General features: G+C 44.7%; 1 protein-coding gene across 1 annotated transcript; it reads right to left on the bottom strand.

Moving 5' to 3' along the window:
- Positions 1–695: 695 nt before the first annotated feature.
- LOC123156002 (uncharacterized) lies at positions 696–1,771 on the bottom strand. Its single transcript, XM_044574172.1, has 3 exons — positions 1,677–1,771; positions 1,474–1,535; positions 696–1,121 (listed from the first exon to the last, which is right to left on the bottom strand). Exons 1-3 carry the CDS (start codon positions 1,744–1,746, stop codon positions 897–899), a joined length of 357 nt encoding a protein of 118 aa, XP_044430107.1. The 5' UTR covers positions 1,747–1,771; the 3' UTR covers positions 696–896.
- Between the last annotated feature and the right edge of the window lie 21,107 nt (positions 1,772–22,878).

Below are 22,878 nucleotides of genomic sequence, written 5' to 3'. Positions count from 1 at the left end.
ATCCACAATTTTCCAGAAGTCAAAATTCAATCATGTAAAAATATAACCTACCAAATTTGGTACTACGTAACACGATTGCATATTACTGGACAGTTAGTGGATAAAGCTTGACTTTAGACAACACGTACGTTGGTCAAAGTTGGAATTTAAGCAACAACCTAGAGGAATACTACCCCATTATGGTTTACTCGTACCTCTCGTATTTTAGATCATATTTTGACCATAATTTTAACTAACAAAATATAAAACTATACATAGCAAAATTAATATCACCAAAATCTACATTCAAATATGAATCCAATAATACACACACACACACACACATGTGTGTGTGTGTGTGTGTGTGTGTGAGACATGCATTAGCCTTGTTGTAGTCAAATATGTAGTCAAAATTTGCTTCAAAACATGATGAGGTTAATAAACCCAAACGGAGGTAGTAATAGGTACTCTCTTTGTTATTGGACCCCTCGTATTTTGGGTCATACTTTGACCATCGTAGAACTAAGAAAATATAAATTATATGATACAAAAAGCATATTGTTGGATTTTTATTTGAAAAAGGTTTGAAACAAAAAAGATGTAAGAGACACGCAATTAAGGCACAGAAATAAATCCACTCTTCATGCAACGTTATACAGAATAAGGGATCAGAATCATTACTTAGACCTGCGACATCACAGATCGATAAGCTAGAGATGGCCTAGCTAGTTCATCTCGGTCAATCAACACCTAGCAACTCCCCCGCAAGGAAAAAAAAACACTAGCAACTGGTCTTCCGCCCCATTTATTCGAGAAAGACAAGTAGACAACCATATATCCATGCGAATCTAGCTAGCACAGAAGCACTCCATTTCCGTCGTCAAAACGAGCAAAGAACACAATAGCCGAGCCGTCACCTAGATATGGCAGAAACATCTGTAGTGGTAGGCGCTGTTCATCGGATCGGTGGCGTCGACGGGGACTCCACGAGCGCTGCACCTGTGCCGGCAACCCCGGCACTCGTTGTACGTGCACGTCGGAGCCCTCGACCCCACCAGCCGCCGCCTCTTCTCGCTCCGCTCCCTCAGCGCCGTCGGCCAACTCCCCGCGGCAGGTGGTCCTCCTTCTGGTCTCGTTAAGCCCTGCATCATATGTATGTTCATACAAGAATGGCGTCCAAAATCAAATAACAGCTGGTCTGAACTTTCCCAGAGCATCCTTAATTTCATCGTACTACTATACATACTCACGGAGATGGGATGAGAGGAAGATATACATGTACTCCTATTTCCTATCCTAAATGTAAAAATAGATCTTTTTTTGCGGGGATGTAAAAATAGATCTAACAGCTGGCTTGCTTGCTTGCTTGCAGTGGTACTGAGTGTGATTTGCATGGAGCTAGGCATCATTGGATTTGATAATACATAATCACTTAATCAGAGAGTGTACGTGGGCATGCATCCGCGAAGTACACCGGCCATGCATATGCATTACCTGATGTTCTGTCTCGAGAGTCCATGCCGAGAACGGACGAGCAGCTAGAACACCACCGCCACCTTCCGTCCATGTAGAATACATGATAGAAGAAGAAGATACAAATCAGTGAGCTACTACCAGCTTTTGAATGAGTTAATTAACAAGAGAAGGCAGGCAGCAGTAGAACGTGTGCATGCATGCTAAGAGTACGTAGAACGCACCAGTGATAAGCATAGCAAGGAGGAGGAGATAGCACATCAACAGCAGCCTATTTCTTCCCACTCCAGTCATTTTCTTTTTCCCTTGAGAGTGACCTAGCTAGGTACATGTGATCACTCGAACAGAAGGCAGGCTGGTTTATATAATATTGTCCATGCGCCTCTTCAAGGAGGAGTAGAAGTGAACGATAAAAAGATGAAGGAAGAGAAAGGAGGGGTCTCGAAAGGAAGGAAGGTAAAAAGCTCGGATGCATGGTACCGTAAAGAGAAAAAGACAAGGCATACAGTGCACGATTCGTACGTTCTATGGTTCTGGGGGCTTCCAGGAAAATTACGAAACTACCCGCCATGAATGTGTACTCGTGATACCTCGCATAGTTGTATTTCGTATGTTCTAGTTTCAAGGTATCGAAAGCTGCAGACCGTTTATAAACATGTGACCGAAGTTAATTAGTCGATTGAGCGTGTAAGCCAGGCCACTGTGAATGCTCCACGCCTCCTCCTTACCTTGTATCGGTGCTAAGCCATACCACGTAAGGGGGGAAAGTGATATGACAGGGTCACAGGGTAATTAAGTAGGAGAGATGGTGTTAGGGTCTCTAGAAAAAGTGAAAAAATGTCTCTCGTTGTGGGTATGATAAGTTAAGTATCAAGAATGATACCACTTTTGTTGTCCCTCTTCTTGTTGCATTGTACTCCCTTTGTTTCTTTTTGTCTATATATAAATCTTAATTATTTGAAGTCAAACTTCGTAACGATAACTTTATAGAAAAATATATTAACATTCACAATAAAGAAATCGATATCATGGATGCATCATGAAATCAATTTTCATAATACATAACATTAGTGTTGTCAATGTTCATATATTAAAAATATAAATTTGATCACACTTTGTGTAGTTTGACTTCAAACAAATCTTATATGCGAACTAAAACCAAATGGAGGCAGTATCATAATGCCACCTTATTTAATTATTTGTAGAATCTTGATGTAAAATTGTGTACACGATTTATTTGGCATTAAATTTTCTCGGTTTTTTGCCACATGATAGTATATCATAGCATGATACTACTGTCACGTCTCTCATCATTAGTTATAACGCCACGAAACGCTAATTCTTTTCATAGGTGGAACTACAGAATACTTGTATACCTCTCAAAATGGATATCATCATAAAATAGTTCCATACATATGATACTAGTCTATGATATTACTTCCTTAATGCATAGTATCACAAAGTAGTATCATATCATCATTTTATTTATTTGTTTGTAGAACTCCGATACAAAGTTGTGGCTAGGATCTATTTCTTATTAGTTTTTTCTCATTAGACACGCTATGATATGGTATCATAATATGATACTCAGTCCAGTTCTTTTACTTCGTATATTAGTTTCTTCTTAAGTCAATTTAATATAAATTTTGATCAAATTTACATTAAAAATATTAACATCTCCAATACCAAATCTTTACCTAATAATAAAGCAAATTGAGTTTCTTTCGTCCATCATGGCATTTTTCAGAAAAGTCCCTCTATTTCAAAGAATTGAACCCGCAGTCCTATTTTAAGTTAAAACGAATCGTTTTTCATATTTTATACAAAAGTCCCTGTGTTTTGTTGAAATCAACCCGCAGTCCGGATTTAAGTCACACCCGAACCGTTATTTTACATTTTCCGACCCCCCCCCCCCCCCCCCGATGTTTTAGGTAATTCATCAGCGGATCTTATTTAAGTCAAACAGTGTTTTCTTAAATCATCCATATCTTTTAAACCGTAACTCCGATTTGAACATGTTATATATGAAATTTGACTAGAAAATTTTGTAGAATATGAATATGAGATTATTTTCACCTGTTAAGTATTTTTAAATATTATTTTGGAATATATTTAAGTCAAACAAATGATTTTCTAAATTATTCGTATCTTTTAAACCGTAACTTCGATTTTAACATATTATATATGAAATTTTATTAGAAAAATATGTGGAGTCTAAATATGATGTTAATTTTACCTGTTAAATATTTTAAAATATTGTTTTGGGAGCAAACTTATAATTTATAGCGTAAGATCCGTTTTCCTTTCGTACAGGCGGCGACCCGGATTACAAATAAACACCCCACTATAACAATATAGAGAAAAGAAAACATCGATAACTACACATGCATACCTCTGAAAAATGTCGTAGGGGAAAACAACAGATTTCTCATCGCGAGAGTGAGAGAAAGCGAGAGAGAGAGAGAGAGAGAGAGAGAGAGAGAGAGAGAGAGAGAGAGAGGGAGGGAGGGAGGGAGAGGGAGGAGAGCGAGACACCTTAGGATTAAACATATTCAAACACGTTTTTTTGGTTTTGTGTGAACACCGAGGCCATCGCCGGCGAGGGTAAGAAGGAGGATAAGCGGCAACACAAATATGATGCCTCGCAAAAATAAAGGAGATGGACCTATTGTGGTCTTGAGTGATGGTTGTTGGGTTAAGAGTGTGTGTTATATTTTCTCTCCTGCTGCAACGCATGTGCTCTTTTGCTAGTAAATACAATATAAAGTTTATTCAATGATGGATCTAATGATATTGATTTGATATTGTGAATGTTGATATTTTCCTTATAAATTCAATCAAACTTCAAAAGGTTTGACTTAAGATAAAATTACTATGTGAAGTAAAAGAAACAAGGCAGTACTAGAATATTCTTTCACATCCTTAATTACAGTGTCACGTCATGTTTTATCTTAGGTGAAAATGCATGATACTCTTAGGATACTTGCACTCTGATAGGTCTAAGGGCATCTCCAGTGTTTGTTTCTTAAGTTGGACTTAAGGTGGGTCGCATCATAGTTGCTATAACTAACTAAAAATTCTTCGACATATAATACCTCCATGTGCCTTAAGCTAGAGCTGACATGTCAGTCTTTTCTCCATTAGCTATAGCCCTCAAATCACGCGAGAGAAGAGAAAAGAGTACTTTATTCCATGTCAGTCTTTTCTCTATTAGCTATAGCCCCACTCCAGACCCCCTCGCGCAGCCACCCCAGGGGGATCAGATCCCAGTGCCACCCGTCCCCAACCCCACCCCGGCAGATCCTGCCGCCGGCGTTGGCCACGGTGGCGGCGACACCCGGAGCCAGAGGTGCTAGGGCATGAGGATGTGGTGGCAATCCTGGAGGTGGCTGGGGCGTCTCGGGCAGGGTGCTTCCCGCAGCGGCCAAGGCGGCTTCCTGGCCGTGCGGCGGCAATCGACGACCCCATGGCCGGCGGGGTACTCTGGTGGGTTCCCTGGCTTTGCGATGGGCGGGAGCGACGTCCCTGGATCGGCATCTCAGCCAGATCCGGTGTCCATCCGTCACGTGGATGGTCGGCGACGCGATGAGGGCTCGGGTGAAGGGATGGAGGATCTCCGCTGGAGTATCGGTGACGGCATACGTCTGAGGCTCCATGCAATTCCAGTCAGCCGCGAGATCGAGATGACGTGGCTTCTGGTGAAAATCACGCCAAATTGCGGTCTTGGCCGGTGACGGCAACGTCTTTGACGTCATTTCCTTCTTGAGGCATCATCATTGCAGGTCACGTCAACTTGATCGGGATGTTTCGGAGGAAACCCTAGATCTGGGCCTGCCGGATTGGGCAATGACGGTGCCTTTAATGCTGTTCTTCCCCCCTAGGGGCATCGTTTTGAAGCAAGTGCTGGCTGGAGGGGACAAGAGGAGGAGCAGTGTTACATCTACCACAAGGTCGACGATGGATCTCGGTGGCATGGCGCTGCGGAGTTTCAACGACGGGCACGTGCAGATGGATATGTGCAGGATGGTGGCGTTGCTTGGCGCCGTGGTGGCGTCGACAGCAGGCCTGGCTAGGTTGATGCGTCAGTGCCTTCTCTGGAGATGGATTGGTGGAACACGGCGACAGTGCCTCTTAGAGTGCATCGGACCGGTGTGTGCCTCAGCAACGCGGCTTGGTTGGGGCCTCTGGCTTTAGATGTTAGGATTTGGTGTGATGTAGGTTTGGTATTCAGCTAGGACAATCGGCACTCGTTCATCAAGTGGATAGGAATAGCGATAGATGTTGCCAAGATGGTGGCTTCAGGCTACCTGATGTGTTACTTTGTAAGATCTTTGTGAATAATTAATAAAATGGCTGCATGCATCGCCGAGGGGTCATCCTCCTTTTCAAAAAAAGAAAATCCTTATGACTTGGTCTTAGCACTATGACCTAGTCTTAAGACTTTGTTGCTAAGACTCCTTTTGACAATACTTGAGGGTTGGTCTTAAGGCTATTATTTGGCTCAAGTCCCATGTTTTTTGAACATTGGAGACACCCTAATAGTATAGCCCTCTGATGGATATGTCATGTTGCTATGTCATCTAGAGACATTACTCACTAGGACTCATATAATGAGGTTTGCTATTAGATGAGTCATTTTCCCATCTTCTCTCTTACTCTTTCTCCAAAAAAAGTTGTTAGGGATACGTGTAGAGGCGGACTCTTGCACAAGATCACACTCGTCTCTTTCTCTTATCTCTTCTTCCTGTGGACAAAAGTGTCACTTGTGCTAAGAAATTACTGATAATATGAGAACTATGCATACGGTTACATGCAGAGATTACACTCCATCCAAGGTAGCAGAGGAAATGTAGAGGAAATAGAAATGGTGAAGTGAAAATGATGACTAAGTGGTATGTTTTGCCTTTTTTCTTTGTTTTTGTCATGTTTGTACTATATACTGGATATGTTGAAAAAATACATGTGTCCATCACAATGATGCAGATGCTGGGGGGTATACTCTTCATTAAAAAAAAGATTAGCCGACCCTATTATATAAGTGATTGATAATGATGACTCTTGATGACATGACAACCATATATAGCTAAATGGTAACTATATTATTAGCCATGTTTTAAGATAACTGATGGCTGTATCTTCCTTCTCCTCATTAATTAAGTTGCATGTAGACTAAAAAACTGATGTGGCAACACTCCTAGTGCTTGATTCTTAGACAAGTCATAGTGAAAGTAACATAAGTAGTAACATGCATGCCACATAAGTATGTGGCAAGTAAATTAAGAGGAGAGAGACAAACAAAGTAACATAATATGTTACCATCACATAGCACTTTCCAAAGAAAAAATGAGTCTACAAAGTAATAAATTAAGGTCTCTATGCTACCACACCTATGACACTACCCATTATAGAGGTAGTAACATAGACTAGTAACTTATCCATGTTACTTGCCTAAGTTACTCTCCACTATGGCTATAACACCTCTTCATGGACAAAATGTTAAGGTGGCACAATAATTAAAGAGGAGAGAGAGAGAGAGAGAGAGAGAGAGAGAGAGAGAGAGATGAATTGTATTTTAGTGAAGATACAACTCTTAGCTTAGTTCCCTAACCAGCGAAATTAATTATCTGATCCAGTATGACTGCCATTGCATTTTTTCTGCTCACAACTAGCACAATGTTAAGACCATGGTTAATAATACAACCAACAGTTAGCTATAAGGATTTGCCATGTCATCTAAAGACAACCTCATAGCCGACATGTACAATAGTAAGTTTCAAATGTGTACTACTTTATTAGTAGTTAGCCCACCTTACAGCCTCACAAAGCGTCTTGGAGCTCGTGTTGCAGCTGGCTACTAACCAAGAGCCCACTTCTCTTCTCTCTTCCAACTAAGCAAAGATACAATATTCTAGTCCTTATAGCCTGCTTATGTCACCTTATTGTACTTGTTTTAAGATGCAAGCATGATCCTTGAGTCAATTAATGCAATATGACTTAAAAGACAATTCATGAAGTGGTTGTTTCTTAACAATGTACTCCCTACGTTCCTCTTTTCATTGCGTATAACTCTCAGTCCAAATACCAAGGAGCTCTTTGGATAAGACATTTTGGACTATTCTACCCTTAAGCTGGTGCTATTTGCATGGGAGGATTGGCTCGCTCCTGCCGCTGCTTCGTTCGGCTCACTCGACCCTGCACACGCCCAATCTCCTCTCTGCATGCAGCTGTCTATCAATGCAGAGGAGTAATTGCTATGAAATGGAAGGGGGGGGGGGTAAAGTAGGAAAGTAGTGCAAAAAGTAACTTTGGAACCTGGGTGCATTGCAGCCCTATTTTTTGAACTGTGCCAAAATGCTATTTTGAAGTTTCAAAAAATTCTAAAAACAAATCAACATGTTTATATGAATGTATATTACACATGTCTAAATTTTGATGCTAAAATAAGTAACCATGTGAGTTACACAAAAATGACAAAATCGTGATTCTGGAAAGATGAACAGTGCATGCATTATTCACTATTTGGAAATCACCATTTTGTCATTTTTGTATAGATCGCATATATACTTATTTCATCACCAAACTTTACACATGTGTAATATACATCCATATGATCACGTAGAATTTTTTTCAGAACTTTTGGAACCTTAAATGTGAATTTCAAAGTATTTAAAATAAGGTCCTCCAATACACCCGGGTTCCAAAAATTCACCCTCGAAAGTAGTGCTTGTTTCAGCTCATGCGCATAATAAATAGGGAAAACCACAAAAGGTTATACTCAAACTATTTAGGATCAGAGGGAGTAGCACATAGGATTGTCGTACACTTAATGTTTTTGCTATTTTTTATAACTGAGCAATAACTATTTCAATATAAACTTTCAGAATCATCCAATCAAACTTAAAGATAGTTTTCAGTTCTAATAAGATCTTCAGCTCATGAGAGAGCAATGACCGACTAGTCAAAGCTCGTCTTTGGGTGATTGCGGGTGTGAAAATAATGGGTGCCATCATACTGGGAGAGTAATCGTTATGTATCTTTTTTTTTTTGCGAGGGAATCATTTTGTATCTTGAGGCTTGTAACCAACTCTTAATTCCTCTTTGAATTAATATATAAGGCAACTTTTTTGCCTCCATCTAAAAAAAAGACTGACGAGTCGTAAAATGGAATATCACTAGGTTGTGGTAGGATCTATAGTAGTAGAGATTCACGCAGTGATGGTTCGCTATGCTCACAATATACAATGAGCAAAACAACAAAACGTACGGAGCCTGGGCAACAAAGCGCCTCCGCTGAGGACGTTTACAGTAGGACATGTCGAAGAGGATCTTTCAACGCTCATGGAGAATCCAGGCAGCATCCGTCCCATTCTCATGCGTATATGAATACGGCCTGATCGATTCTGTTGCACTGTCTTCATGTTGTCCTTTAACCAAGAGGAAACCGGGTGCTGTCTTACCGTTTACCCGGCCACTCCAGGGTAGGCAACAAATACGAGATTCCAAATCCAGGCAGCATATGCAGCCAGCGGCCGTCGCGACGCTTCCACGTGACCCCGGACCCCAGGGACGATAAAAGGCGCTATCTGGTGCATGCAGCGGCAATTTGCACTGCTCTTTCTGCGCCCAATTTAATCCGCTGAGAGATTTGAGCTGCAGGAGTTACGTATGTATATCGAGAGCACGCCTCCCTGCACCGATCTGACGGGGCAGCAGCGTGCAGACCAGGATGGCGCCACTGGCCGCTGGCTAAAGCCAAGTACAGTACCGCTCCTGGACCATGTCAATGCCACATGACGGCAATAATTACCGGCTTGCAAAACAGCAGGGCGGACTGAGAAAATGCCGGGCGATAAGGCCAACTCCCGCCCACAACCCCAAACAGACGTCCGTTTTGCGTGAATTCTGTCCGTTTGGGTAAGGCAATGAGATCGTGTCCGGATCTGTCCTGGGATGCGGTGGTCGTGCGTCCAGTGCGCGGCCGCATCCTTTGGCCCCATCCTATCCGCCACGGCCAAAAATGCCCATATAGTCATATTTCAATGTTCAAAACAAGTTTGCACGTTCAAATAAAAATAGTTTTACAACCCATTCGAAATTGTGTCTAAATAAAATAGTTTTACAACCATATCAATTGTCTTGAATGAATCAATACATCTATTGGTTGTCAATGTGAGCCCACACGTGCTCAACCAAGTCATTTTGAAGATCCAAATGAGTGTGTCAATCACGCATTTCACGATGAAATTGGGCAAATTGTTCAAACGTGACCGGTTCTTGGTGCAAGGGCTCAACATTTTCACCTTGATAATCAAATCCTTGGTCGAAGATGCTGTCATCACGCTCGTCCTCGATGATCATGTTGTGCATGATCACACAAGCAGTCATCACCTCCCAAAGCTTCCCTTCATCCCATGTGAGCGCAGGGTTTCGAATGATACCCCATCGGGATTGAAGCACACCAAAAGCACGTTCCACATCCTTTCTAGCACTCTATTGCATTTGGGCAAATCTCTTTCTCTTGTCACCTTGGGGGTTCGAGATTGTCTTCACAAAAGTTGACCACTCAGGATATATACCATCAGCTAGGTAGTATCCCTTGTTGTACTGGTGGCCGTTGATCTCAAAGTTGACAGATGGGGAGTGGCCTTCTGCAAGCCTTGTGAAGACTGGAGAACACTGCATCATGTTGATATCATTGTGAGAACCTGCCATGCCGAAGAATGAATGCCATATCCAAAGATCCTGCAAACCGCTTCTAATATGACAGTGCACGCTTTAACATGCCCTTTGTACTGGCCCTGCCAAGCAAATGGACAGTTCTTCCAATCCCAGTGCATACAGTCTATGCTGCCAAGCATGCTTGGAAAATCTCTAGCTGTGTTGGTCGCCAACAATCTCTCTGTATCAGCGGCAGTTGGCTGCCTCAAGTACTCTGGGCCACACTGCCACCACAGCCTTGCAGAAGTTGTACAATGACAGCATATATGTGGACTCACTCATACGCACATACTGATCCACCAGATCGCCTGGAATTCCATATGCAAGCATGCGGATGACGGCAGTGCATTTCTGGTAAGAGGAGAATCCAACCTTGCCAAGGGCATCTGTCTTGCACTGGAAGTATGGGTCATGAGCAACCACTCCCCCTCTGATACGATTGAACACATGCCTTGCCATACGAAAACGGCGACGAAATTTATCCAGCTTGAAGAGCAGGGTGTTTGCAAAGTAATCGGCATAGAGTAGGGCGTGGCCTCTCTCCCTGTTGCGGTTCAGGTTGGGAGCACGACCAGGGAGTGACCCCCTGTACCGAGGAAGTTGCCGTTCAATTTGGTCGTGAACCACCAGTGCGGGCACCACAAGATCTTCATCATCCAACGACGAATCGTCCGATGAATAAATGAAGTGGTGGAAGAAAAATTCATCTCCACTGTCCATACCTTTGTGGGCAAGTGTCGAACACCTTGTGGTCGTGGTGGCAAAGAGGCCGCGATGATCACCTCGATGCAGCAGGGGTGGCTTGCGGCCGGCTACTGGCCGATCTGGAGCACTCGTCGGAAGCTGCCGTGGCCGCCGTGGTACGTCGCTGGCGGTCGTATCCCCTCTGCCACTGACTACGACGGCGACGACCAAATCTCCTCCAATCGACGGCTAAAACTACGGCGAAAGCGCGGGCGTGATGGCGGCCATGTCGAGGCGTGGTTTGGTATGGACGGCCGGGGGGTGTGCAGTGAGGAGGCGGCCGGAGAATAGTGGCGGAGCCGGCGGCGGGGTGGGGTGGGGAGAGGGAGGTGGACGCGTTGGAAGCGAAGGGACTTCTACTGTCCCCGACAGGCGGGCCACGGGGGGACAAGGGCGTGCATCGAGCCCGTCCGCGTGATGTCCATTTCACCCCAAACTCGGCGCAAGTTTGTGCCGAAATGGGTCAAAAACGGACGGAATCCGGACATTTGTCCGTTTAGGGCCACACGTTGGTCCGTGCTATTTGTTCGTTCTACCCCAAACAGACGCACCTGGACAGGATGAGATCGCGCGTTGAAGTTGGTCTAAGTCGTGTGGGGGGACGGATGGTCGTCCCACCGCCCGCCCGAAGACAGCGATCCGGCTCATGGGAATCATCATGCACCGCACGGGGGCAATAATACTACACACAGACGTGTTACTCGCGTTTTTACACGATCTTCAATCTTGTTCAAAAAGTAAGGAATCTACCGCGGGCCCACCTCGTACGCAAAACACGGAACGACAATTGAGGCGATTGCAAGGCGATCGTTGTGAGCGCTAGGGTTAGGGTTTTGCGAGCGGTGGTGGTTGGTTTCTCCGGCGACAGGGGAGGGATCGACGGCGATCCTGAACGTGTGGGCTGGAGTGACGCTATCTCTCCGGTGGGACGGCCATGGCGGAGAGGATGAAGGATGGAGGTGCGGCACTGGGGAGCGCCACGAAGACTGCAGCGACGGCGGAGACGGCGGGTTCGAAGCCACAGGGAACGACGGCAACACCGAGACCGCCGCCACAGAAGGGGACACCTGTTGGATCGGTGAGGACGCCACTGGGCCCTCACAGCAGGATTAGCTCTGTATCTCCGGTAGATGGAAAAGCAACGGTGGTCTCACCGGGGCTGACGGCTCGACTGGGTGGCCTGGTGCGAACGGAGAAGGAGTCCATGGGGTTTGTCTTCAAGGAATCAGAACAGGAACATGCTCGGCCGCCGAAGTGGTCGGCGATTGGCAAAGCGTTTACCCCTCGTCCGATGAATAAGCGAGCTCTGGAGATGTCGATGGCAAGGGCGTGGGGGCTGCATAGAGAAGCCCAGTTCAAGATCATCGGGAGGAATCTGTTCTCGGTGACGTTCGGAAGTGAAGGAGATTGGAGACACGCCCTAAACAACGGCCCATGGCAATTCGATTTTAATGTTCTAATACTCAAGGATTATGATGGTGTAACTAGACCGTCGGAGATGACATTCGAAACAGTGGATATGTGGGTGCGTGTTGACGATTTGCCCCTGGACAAACGGTCGAAGGCTTTTGGGGAAGCACTTGGGAACTGGCTGGGCAAGATCGTGCGTGTGGATGTGGAGAAAGATGGATTTGCGAAGGTCTCCGAACTGCGATTCAGAGCTAAACTCTCTGTCTTCGAGCCGCTGGTGAGAGGGTTCTATCTTAAGAAGGACGAAGATGACCTAGAGAAAACTTGGTTTGACTTTAAGTATGAAAAGATCCCACATTTCTGCTTTGAGTGTGGTCGGCTTGTTCATGGCGCATGTGGATGCACTCCGGCCGTGGAGCCGGATCAGCAGTGGGGAGAGTTGCTCAGGGCCTCGCTGGGACGTTCATTGGGACCAAAGGAGGAATCTAACCGTGCACCATCAGGCAGTGCAAATAGCTATGGAAGTGCGAGGTCTAGTGACGGAGAAAGGAACGGAAGGAAGACCGGAACAGTCCGCGATCTTCCCACCAAACGTAATCTGCAAAGGGAGTTCACTACTCCGGCTGCATCCCACACTGGTGGGGGTGGTAGAGGAGAAAATGAGGATATTTCCAGTCCAAGTATACGGAGGCAGGGAGTGAATGCTACTCAGGAACGGGATCTACGTGATGACTTAGAACAGAGAAGGGAAAGAGTGCTTCATTCTGAGCTGAGGCAGCGACAACAGGAGAAGCAGGCGGATATCAGAAACAAGTACAAGCAGCAGGGTTCAAGTCACCGTGATACTGCTGGATGCTCGGACCAGTTCAGAGGATGAGAATGCAGGCAGGGATACTATGTACGGAAACCTAGGTCTGGGTACTATACGGAACAACGCCATCCCTTGAGCCCAAGACATGAATTCAAGGGAGAGAGGAAGAGGTGGCCGAAGCAGTATTGGGTGGCTAAGGGAGACGTGGACAGGCATGTTGGTAATGATATCTTCATTCGCGAGACGAGGCAAAAAACCTCCTCTGTGTTTGACCATATCTCTGAGCAACACGACGAAGCGGCGGACCCTGCCAGGCAGGGCCGCCGGACGCCATGAATCTTCTGGCCTGGAACTGTCGAGGCTTGGGGTTGGACTCGACAGTAGGCGAACTACGTGACCTGGTACGGTCCCACAACCCGGCGGTGGTTTTCTTGAGTGAAACGAAAAAGAAATCAAGGGCGATGGACAGACTCAAATGGAGTCTGGGGTTCTCAAACGGGGTGGCGATGGATTGTGTAGGCCGGAGTGGTGGCCTAGCTCTATGGTGGAGGGATCATGTTCAAGTCAAGGTGAGGCCATGGTGCCAATATTATATTGATGCGGAGGTGGAATGTGAGGGGAAACTCTATAGGATCACTGGATTTTACGGAGAACCAAATAAAGAGCTAAGGAAGAAATCATGGGATGCAATACGATATCTAAGGGCACAAGATGATCTCCCATGGATTTGTTTGGGTGATTTTAATGAGGCTCTTTTTCAAACGGATCAGCGTGGGGGTAATCCAAGGAGTTTCTCACAGATGGAAGACTTTCGGGACTGCCTCGCCGACTGCGGCTTGGCGGATCTTGGGTTCTCGGGCTACCCTTTCACATGGGATAACAAGAGGGATGGTCAAGATAATATTCAAGTTCGGCTGGATCGGGGTACATGCAATGATGATTTTTTGTCCACCTTCCCGGAGACGACGGTCGAGCACATATTGACGGAGGAGTCGGACCACCAAGCTCTCCTGGTGCATGCTGTGGAGACGGCTCCGCAGCTTGGTAGGGGAGCGGACAGACCTTTTCGTTATGAGGAGGCTTGGACTCGTCACGAAAAGTACGATGAGATGGTCGCGCAAGCTTGGGAAGCGGCGGGCACTAGAGAACAGGGGCTTGGTGCGGTTTGGAATAGGCTGGCTGCTATGTCGGGGTCCATGCAAAGATGGGCTCGGGAGGTCTTTGGCTCCATCAGGCGACAAATAAAGAGGCTTAGGGTGCAGCTACTTGATGCAAAACAACGAGCTCTTACCACTGGATTCTCACTGGAGGTCCGGGAGCTAGAGGAACAGCTTAGGGAAATTTATGCCAGAGAGGAAATCTTGTATAAGCAGTGGTCTAGGGTGGATTGGCTCCGGGCGGGCGACCAGAACACTCGGTATTTTCAGAACAGGGCGTCCCACAGGAAGAGGAAAAATACGGTGAAAGCGTTAAAACGAGATGATGGCTCGGTGTGTCGGGTTGATGAGGAGATGCACAACATGGCGGCCAATTTTTATGAAAGTCTCTTCACGTCGGATGGTGCCCAGGGTGTCGAAGCCGTTTTACAGAATATTGCTCAGCTCGTTACGCCGGAGATGAATGAGTCACGGTTGGCGCCTATTTCAGATGAGGAGATTGAGAAAGCTTTATTTCAGATGGGCCCAACGAAGGCGCCGGGGCCGGATGGGATTCCAGCCCTTTTCTATCAGCGACACTGGTCGCTAGTCCGAGATGATGTTTGTCGGGCGGTTAAGGACTTTCTGTACGGAGTGGGAGCGCCTAATGCTTTTAATGCAACAATTATTGTGATGATACCAAAATGCAACTCGCCAGATCTCCTCTCACAGTTCAGGCCTATTAGCCTATGTAATGTCCTGTACAAGATTGCAACAAAAATTCTTGCTAATAGACTGAAGGTGATTCTGCCTATTCTTATTTCGGAGGAGCAGAGTGCATTTGTTCCGGGTCGTCTGATCACGGACAACGTCCTGGTGGCTTATGAGTGTGTCCATGCGATTCGGAAGAGGAAGAGGAGGAAGCCGCTATGTGCTGTGAAGTTAGACATGATGAAAGCGTATGATAGAGTTGAATGGGTTTTCCTCTAGCGGATGTTGGAACATTATGGGTTTGCACAGGAATGGATTAATATGATCATGCGATGTGTGCGGTCGGCCACCTTTTGTGTGAAGCTCAATGGTGGTTTATCTAGAGGTTTTTCACCTTCCCGTGGACTTAGACAGGGCGACCCTTTATCGCCATACCTGTTCCTCTTCTGTGTTGAAGGTTTCTCCGCTCTGCTGAAAAAAGCACAAGAAGAGGGTAGCATCAAGGGAGTGTCGTTTGGGATCACTGGCCCCCAAGTTACACATCTATTGTTTGCGGATGACAGTGTGGTTTTTCTTGAAGGATCGCAGGATAATATGGTTATGTTGAAAGATATTCTGGTGAGATATGAGGAGGCTTCGGGCCAAAGAGTTAACTTACAAAAGTCCTCTATTTTCTTTGGGAGGGGTTTTCAGGAAGGGGACAAGAATGCGCTAAAAGATGCATTGGGTGTCCAATCTGAAGCGTTGAGTGAACGGTATTTGGGACTGCCAACACTGGTTGGACAGTCTAAGGAGGGTACTTTCAAATATGTGACAGAGAGCTCGAAAGGTAAAGTAGGTGGATGGAAGGGCCAAGGTCTGTCAAAAGCAGCGAGGGACGTATTGATCAAGTCTGGATTACAAGCAGTACCTAACCACACCATGAGTTGTTTTCAGCTTACGAAGAAGATGTGCCGGAACCTGACCTCGATCTCTTCAAAATTCTGGTGGGTGGCAACACATGGTGAGCGTAAGGTACACTGGATTTCTTGGCGGAAAATGTGTACATCGAAGCGGGATGGGGGAATGGGTTTTAGAGACCCCGAGGCTTTCAATCAAGCGCTGCTGGCAAAGCAAGCGTGGAGGATTCTGCAGGTCCCATTTCTCTGTGTTCTAGAGTGCTCAAGGCAAGATATTTCAGCAACGACTCAATCATGATGGCAACCGCAACCTCGTCTGCCTCGTTTACCTTTCGGAGCATTTTACATGGAAGGGATCTACTGCGGGAGGGACTTATATGGCGCATTGGGGATGGTACTTCAGTGAATATACACCATGCGAACTGGATCCCTAGAGCAGGAAGTATGCACCCCTTGGGGCACGTTTTTATTCCAGGTATGACCAAAGTTGCTCACCTCCTAACTGCAGATGGCGCAAGATGGGACATAAACAAATTGCAAGCCATGTTCTCTGAAGATGACGTGAAAGATATCCAACAAATCGCCATTGGGGGCCCTGGTACTGAAGACTACCCGGCTTGGAATTTTACAAAAAATGGTGACTTTGCCGTGCGCTCTGCATATCACTTGTGTATGACCTTGAACAATGCGAAATCCGGACAGCCGGAAGGTTCAAGTTCTGTGATGAAACATAGAGGATATTTGGCACTTTGGGACACTTTTGCTCCGGCCAAGGCTAAGATACACATGTGGAGACTGATTCGAAATGGCCTCGCTATGGGGGCTGAGCTTCACCGTCGGAGGATTAAACCCGGTGTTTTTTGTGTAGCGTGTGGACGGGAGGAGACGGTGCTGCACCATTTTTGGTCGTGTCAATACTCTGCACGGTTCTGGCAGCTTTTGCATTCGGAAAAGGAAGTTCCGGTGGCGATCCCACCGAGTCCGATCGACTCTCAGAGTGCGTTAGCGAGCTGGCTGCTCGGGTGGCTTGCAGAAGCTTCGGATGACGAGAAGGCGTCCATGATCCAAGCGACGTACGGGCTATGGTTGGCACGTAACGAGGCGAGGGATGGAAGAATGATATCACCACCACATGAAATCATGGAGACGGTTGCTACTCACATGAGGGATTGGCAGGATGCTCACGTACGTGACCCGTGCCCGGCAATGGTGCAGCCCAAGGTGAAATGGCGACCGCCGGATGGTGGTTGGCTAAAGGTAAACGCTGATGGTGCAGTCTCTAAGGTGAGCAAGAACGGAGGAGGCGGAGCGGTGATCCGAGACCAAGATGGGGCATTCCGGGCGGGGCTCTGCCATTGTTTCAGGGGTGTTGACGATCCTGAATCGGTGGAGATTCTGTCCTGCAAGAGAGCCCTTGAGGTGGCGAAGGAGATTAATGCCGAGAAGGTACACGTCGAGCTTGATTCCCAGCGAGTGGTACGGATGCTAACGAGTCATCAAAAGGAGTTGTCGAGTGTTGGGCCGTGGATACAAGAGATCAAGTCTATGCTTACTTTGTTTTCCGATTTTAAAGTTACTTGGGTTCGTAGGTTTGCTAACGTTGCCGCGCATAAGTTAGCGAGAGTCGGTGTCGGTGATGAACTTTGTAAGGTTTGGTTGGGGCTTCCCCCGGATTGTGTGCTTGATGTAATTTCGGATGAGATTCCGAACGCATACGATCAAATAAAGCGGCAGTAGTTTCCCTCAAAAAAAAAAATCTTGTTCAAAAAAAAAAACAATCTTCAATTAACTAATCTTTTCCTGATTTTCAGCCGGGATGGGGGTGGGACGACCCTAAATTGGACTACCAGTTCAATTTAGTTAGCCCGTAAAATCATCAAGTAAACCTCCATACGTCAAGCATTGCTCGTAAGTAGGTGAGTGAGCACTTGGTCCTATCGGCCGTGAAGAGGTTTGGCCGATTCGACAGGTGGCCACCTACGCTAGCGCACGGCCTCTTCCCTTCGATCGGGTGCCCCAGCGGCACACCAGTGAGTAACCACTGCGCCTCTCTGGCGAGACTACCACGGGAAGGAGGGAGACCAAAAGATAAAAAAAGGGCATGTCACCCCTGGCATCACAGTGCCATCATTAACACGCTGCATGTAGTACATCGTTGTGTGACAATTGTTGGCATCAGATTTTGGCTTGCAAAAAAAAAAGACACAAATGGGATGGCCTTTAATGAAGAAGTGAATCCCGCAAAGAAAAAAGAATGAAAAAGTGATCCACATGAAAAATCTCCAACTCATCCAAACGGACAATTTTGATGTTTAGGCCATCTCCATCCAACTTTATATCGAGGGCTGAAATAGTGCTCGGGTGCTGAAAGTTGCTGCTAGGAGTACTGATCGGCTGATTACACGCCCAAGATCACCTCAAATGAAAAACTGTTCTACACGAAAAATCTTCATCTCGCTGAGGCGAACAACTTTGACATGTGAACCAACTCAATCCAAAATCGTATGCAAAAGTTAGGGCTAACACAGTGCAGCCCGACCATTAAGTAAAAACTAGTAAAATGCCCGCCACAGGCTTTTAGTATTTTGATTAGATATATATAGTGATGATATTCATCACCCACAGTGCCGAATAAGTTATTTTGCACTCAGGTAATTTTACGATCTTTTCATAAAAAATTATGCTTGATATAGAAATAGTACATCCGTGTTGATTTACTACACAAAATTGGACATCATATAAGATGTGAGTCATAAGATCACAAAATTTACATTTATATGTATATTATGTACTATGTTTTTACGGTCATAATTTCCGTCATGTAAATTATATTTTTTGACTGACATACATTTTTTTCTTAGATTCGCTTTTCACTTCCGACGTAGGATAAATTCAATGGAGCGTAAATATATGGTGTAATGATGTAATAAGGGAGGGGTGAAGAATAACCATTCTACATCCTATTTTTTGTTGTTGTATAAAACTCGGCAATTTTTTAGCCCCTTCCAACAACATTGCCTTGGGACCCTTGTTGATAGTTCTTTTTTAACATCGACATAATCCATGTCCATCTCTTTCATACTTTGTAAAAAAACAAAAATCGACATGACAAATTGTCAGCTCTTACTTACACATATCTACTGTTAGCAGTCCACATTCTTCTCTGGGCTGGTCACATATCTACTATTACTAGTAGAATGCCCGTGCGTTGCCACGGGCTTTTGAAATATTTTGTGAAGTTCTATAAAAACAATGCATGTTAAATTTCACATGTAGAGAAAAAAATAGTGTGGGCATAATTGGGTAATATTTGAAGTCCACTTCACTTGCAATGTAAATTGATTAAAAAAGAAATTTGACGATATATACATATAGGGCGATCATCGAACTAAAAATATGTTACAAATTAAAATTTACTTGATGCACTTAAGAATTCTCGCACAATCAGGAATATTGTCTATCCAGTTTTTTTGCTTACCTGCTCAGCCTTATTCTGACCTCAGCTACTCTCTCACCACAACCAACCCTCTCACTCTCTCACCCCACTCACCCCTCACTCTATGTGTTCCTGTGCCGACAAGGCTGACAATACGTGGACGATGAAAGTGACCGTCATGAACTACATTATTCCTCATCTCTTCACTAAAGATCTTTCTAACATAGTTCCACCAATTTCTTCTATTTCCATGATTGCTCGGGATGGATGGTGCAAACAAAATGCTGTAACATGATGTGTCGGCCATCCGTCTAAACACTACCACCATCTCCGCCACCTGAGATCTCTTGTACCCTGCCTTCAAATCCGTTAATCCCCCGCCCCTTCTCATCCAATGATGACCCTCCTCTAGTTTTCAATCCAATCCATTATAGTTACGTCAGTGACTTTGTGGATCGACATTTTCAAAGCATCATTTGAAGCCATCGGTTTTTACCTCTGATCTACAAAGGTGAACATATAAACATATATTAAAATTAAAAAATAAAAATAAGTACATATACAATATATATCCATTAGTCTAGATGCAAGCAGGCGGCCGTTTTTAAGTTAGAGTGAGTAGCATCGTGCCTTTAGTAGAGTGAGATGAATCCGAATTTTAATAACATATAGTGAGTAGCATCGTGCTTTTTAGTAGAGTGAGTTGCATCCCAATTTTAATAACACATAGGTTCACCTCTAAATCACTTGTTGGTAGTTATTCTCCAGAAATGACTTTTTAGGGTATGTGATATTTTTCACTAAATAAAAAAGTACGTGACATTTCTATCATAACAAACAATCGCTTTTCCTCAAAGCCACTTCACTTCTTATCTTAAAAATAGCAATTCACCCTCTCACACTCTCATGGCACGACACAACGCTCACATCTCATTCCCCTGGCCTGCTCTGCCCACCATGGCTTCTCACTGTCGCCTCCCCTCGACGCCACATCATTTAACTCGCCTTGCTCTCACTGTCGTGTCCGCTACTGTCCACGACGTCTCCCACCCCCTTTCTCCCCCTCCACAACACCCCAGACTGATCTTGGTGCTAAGGAGTGCAAACCATCGTAGCCGAGGCGACCTCCACGGCAACACAACCTGCCACTCACCGCAACGCCACACCTTCTCCGAGTACGGTGGCCAATCTAGGCCGGGGGCATGTGATGTCTCCACGTGTCGCCAAATAGGGAAACAACATGCATGGGAAGGTCGTCGGCATGGGGATGCAGCACCCACGGGAGAATGGGAGAAGGCATAGTGCGTTATGCAAGGAGGCGCCATGAAATCTAGTGAGCCAACGCTTGATTTACCTAGTAAAGTCATGCAATCAAATCGGATCGCGTGTAGGAGAAACATGCATTACGGGAATTAACATGAGAGATTGCATCACAATTTCCTTTCCCTTGGAAGATCTTGTGTGATTCTGGGCAGATGGACGAACAAGGAAAACTCGAGGGGAGGGATGGGTGTATGAACGATGACATACTAACGTACCATCACTATCACAGACTCACCTTTAATAGTAAAGATACCCCCCTCTCTCCCTTCCTATGATCCCCATCCATCCCACCCTCTCTCGCTACTTGTCGCGGGCTACAGGGATGAACATGGATTCCCTTTCTTCGATCCCCATCCATCCGACCCTCTCTTGTTTCTTGTCGCAGGCTACGGGGACGGACATGGATGCCAAGCATGTCGTATGGGTAGGGTTAGGTGGGGGTAGAAACATGAGAGCAATTGGGGATAGGAGTCAGAGGAACTCCAGCAGCTCCCCTAATTTACTATATATGGGACTCCCCTAAATATTGTTTAATTCCAACGTCACCCCATTTTGTATCTTAACCTTCATATCTCCTATATTTCGTCGGTCTTGTGAAATTATCAAATCCATATGTACATCATTTTAATACCCTACATTTTCAGTTGTATTATCAAATTCATATGTTTATCTTTCAAAGAACAACCAAAAACAACACATTTTCAGCAGCAACGTACACATCTAGTGGCATATAGCTATCGCAGTCAGTGCACACACACATTTTATCTCTCTAGCAATCAACAATTACTATACAAAATCAGTAATCAGTAGAAACCTTAGGCAATCAACCCCTATATAAACTGCCACGACACCTCCTTATATTCAGCTTGTATAATTAGCAGCAGCATTAGGCAATCAGCGACATCAACCTCTCTCTCTCTCTCTCTCTCTCTCTCTCTCTCTCTCTCTCTTCTTCTTCTTTCAGGATCACATTCTTCTTCTATTCCTCCTCTCACTATCTTTGTCTCTCCACCTCTCGGACCCAAGATCACCACATTTTTGAATGGTGCATCCAGCTCTCAATCACTCCTTCCACCTCTAACCACTTACACTTTGAATTTCAAACACATAATCATGCACTTGTGTTGTAGTCCAAACAACTGGATCTCAATTTCATACACTTGTTCTGTAGTCCAAACAAATGGCTCTCAATTTCAAAAGTAAGACATGCATAAAATAAATTTCACTTCTTAGTATACATAATAACACAAGAAGCAGCGAAGTGGAACTTGACCAGTGTCAATCCCAAAATCTTTTGGTGGAAAACACATAAATAACATCTCTATCTATGTAATAAGGAGTGATGCTATGTAAAATCATGGTAACCAGAAGACCACCTTTTTAGGAATTGTAGGCTCTCAACAAGGATTCCATTCTTTCTCTCCCCATTGCCACCTCGGTATCATAAAGAGTTAAAATGTTACAAGTGTTAGTGTTGAATAATCCTATACAGGTGTATAATAAAATATTTGGTGACGACCCTTACCAATCCCAAAACACTCATGTCTTTCAAAAATTCATGACAATTTTTTTAAATTTAACAATAAAAATAGTACAGAGGAAGTATAATTAAATCTGAACTGAACTTGACAAGATTCTAAATCAAAACTGAACTCATGGCTTCTGTAGCAAAGAATGGAAGGCAGGGATGGAAATATCCTTCCAACTATGTGCCAAGCAAGAAATGGATACGGTATTGCCCATGGACTCGCTAAGATTGAATGACTGTTTTTATTCATTCATTGTCAGAATGAATATGTCTAATTTTCCAAAATTTCAAAAACATTTCTAGTCACAAATGACTGCTAACAGAAATCAATGAATACAAATCCAAGAGATATACAAAAAAATAGTACGTACCTATATAATATCATATGATCATAATAAGCACACCCCATTCACCTCATGACAACTATATATAAGAGTAAGGCTCCTGTAACATATATTCATTTCAGATTTACAAGGCTATTTGATGCACCATTTATATGCAAATATATATTAGATAAAAGACGACTGAATTCCCAATTAGCATTTGCACCACATCATATGAAGTATTGTCATACGATCTAGCACCAAATTTTGAATACTACACCATGACCATAAATATTACCTAGCATGATGTCACAAGCACACACATGGCCACGGCTACAACATATCCACACAGGCGACACACATCACACCTAACCGAACACAAGACAA

Source organism: Triticum aestivum, chromosome 7B (genome assembly GCF_018294505.1).
Source record: "Triticum aestivum cultivar Chinese Spring chromosome 7B, IWGSC CS RefSeq v2.1, whole genome shotgun sequence".
In the NCBI taxonomy this organism is placed as follows: Eukaryota; Viridiplantae; Streptophyta; class Magnoliopsida; order Poales; family Poaceae; genus Triticum; species Triticum aestivum.
Note: the sequence above shows the minus strand (reverse complement) of the source record. Positions and strands in the feature narration are given on the sequence as shown.

Coding starts and splice junctions, on each gene's coding strand:
- LOC123156002 (XM_044574172.1), bottom strand. CDS start 1,746: ATGACTGGAGTGGGAAGAAATAGGCTGCTGTTGATGTGCTATCTCCTC. Junction 1,536..1,676: donor CCTTGCTATGCTTATCACTG/GTGCGTTCTACG, acceptor CATGGACGGAAG/GTGGCGGTGGTGTTCTAGCT. Junction 1,122..1,473: donor CTCTCGAGACAGAACATCAG/GTAATGCATATG, acceptor CATATGATGCAG/GGCTTAACGAGACCAGAAGG.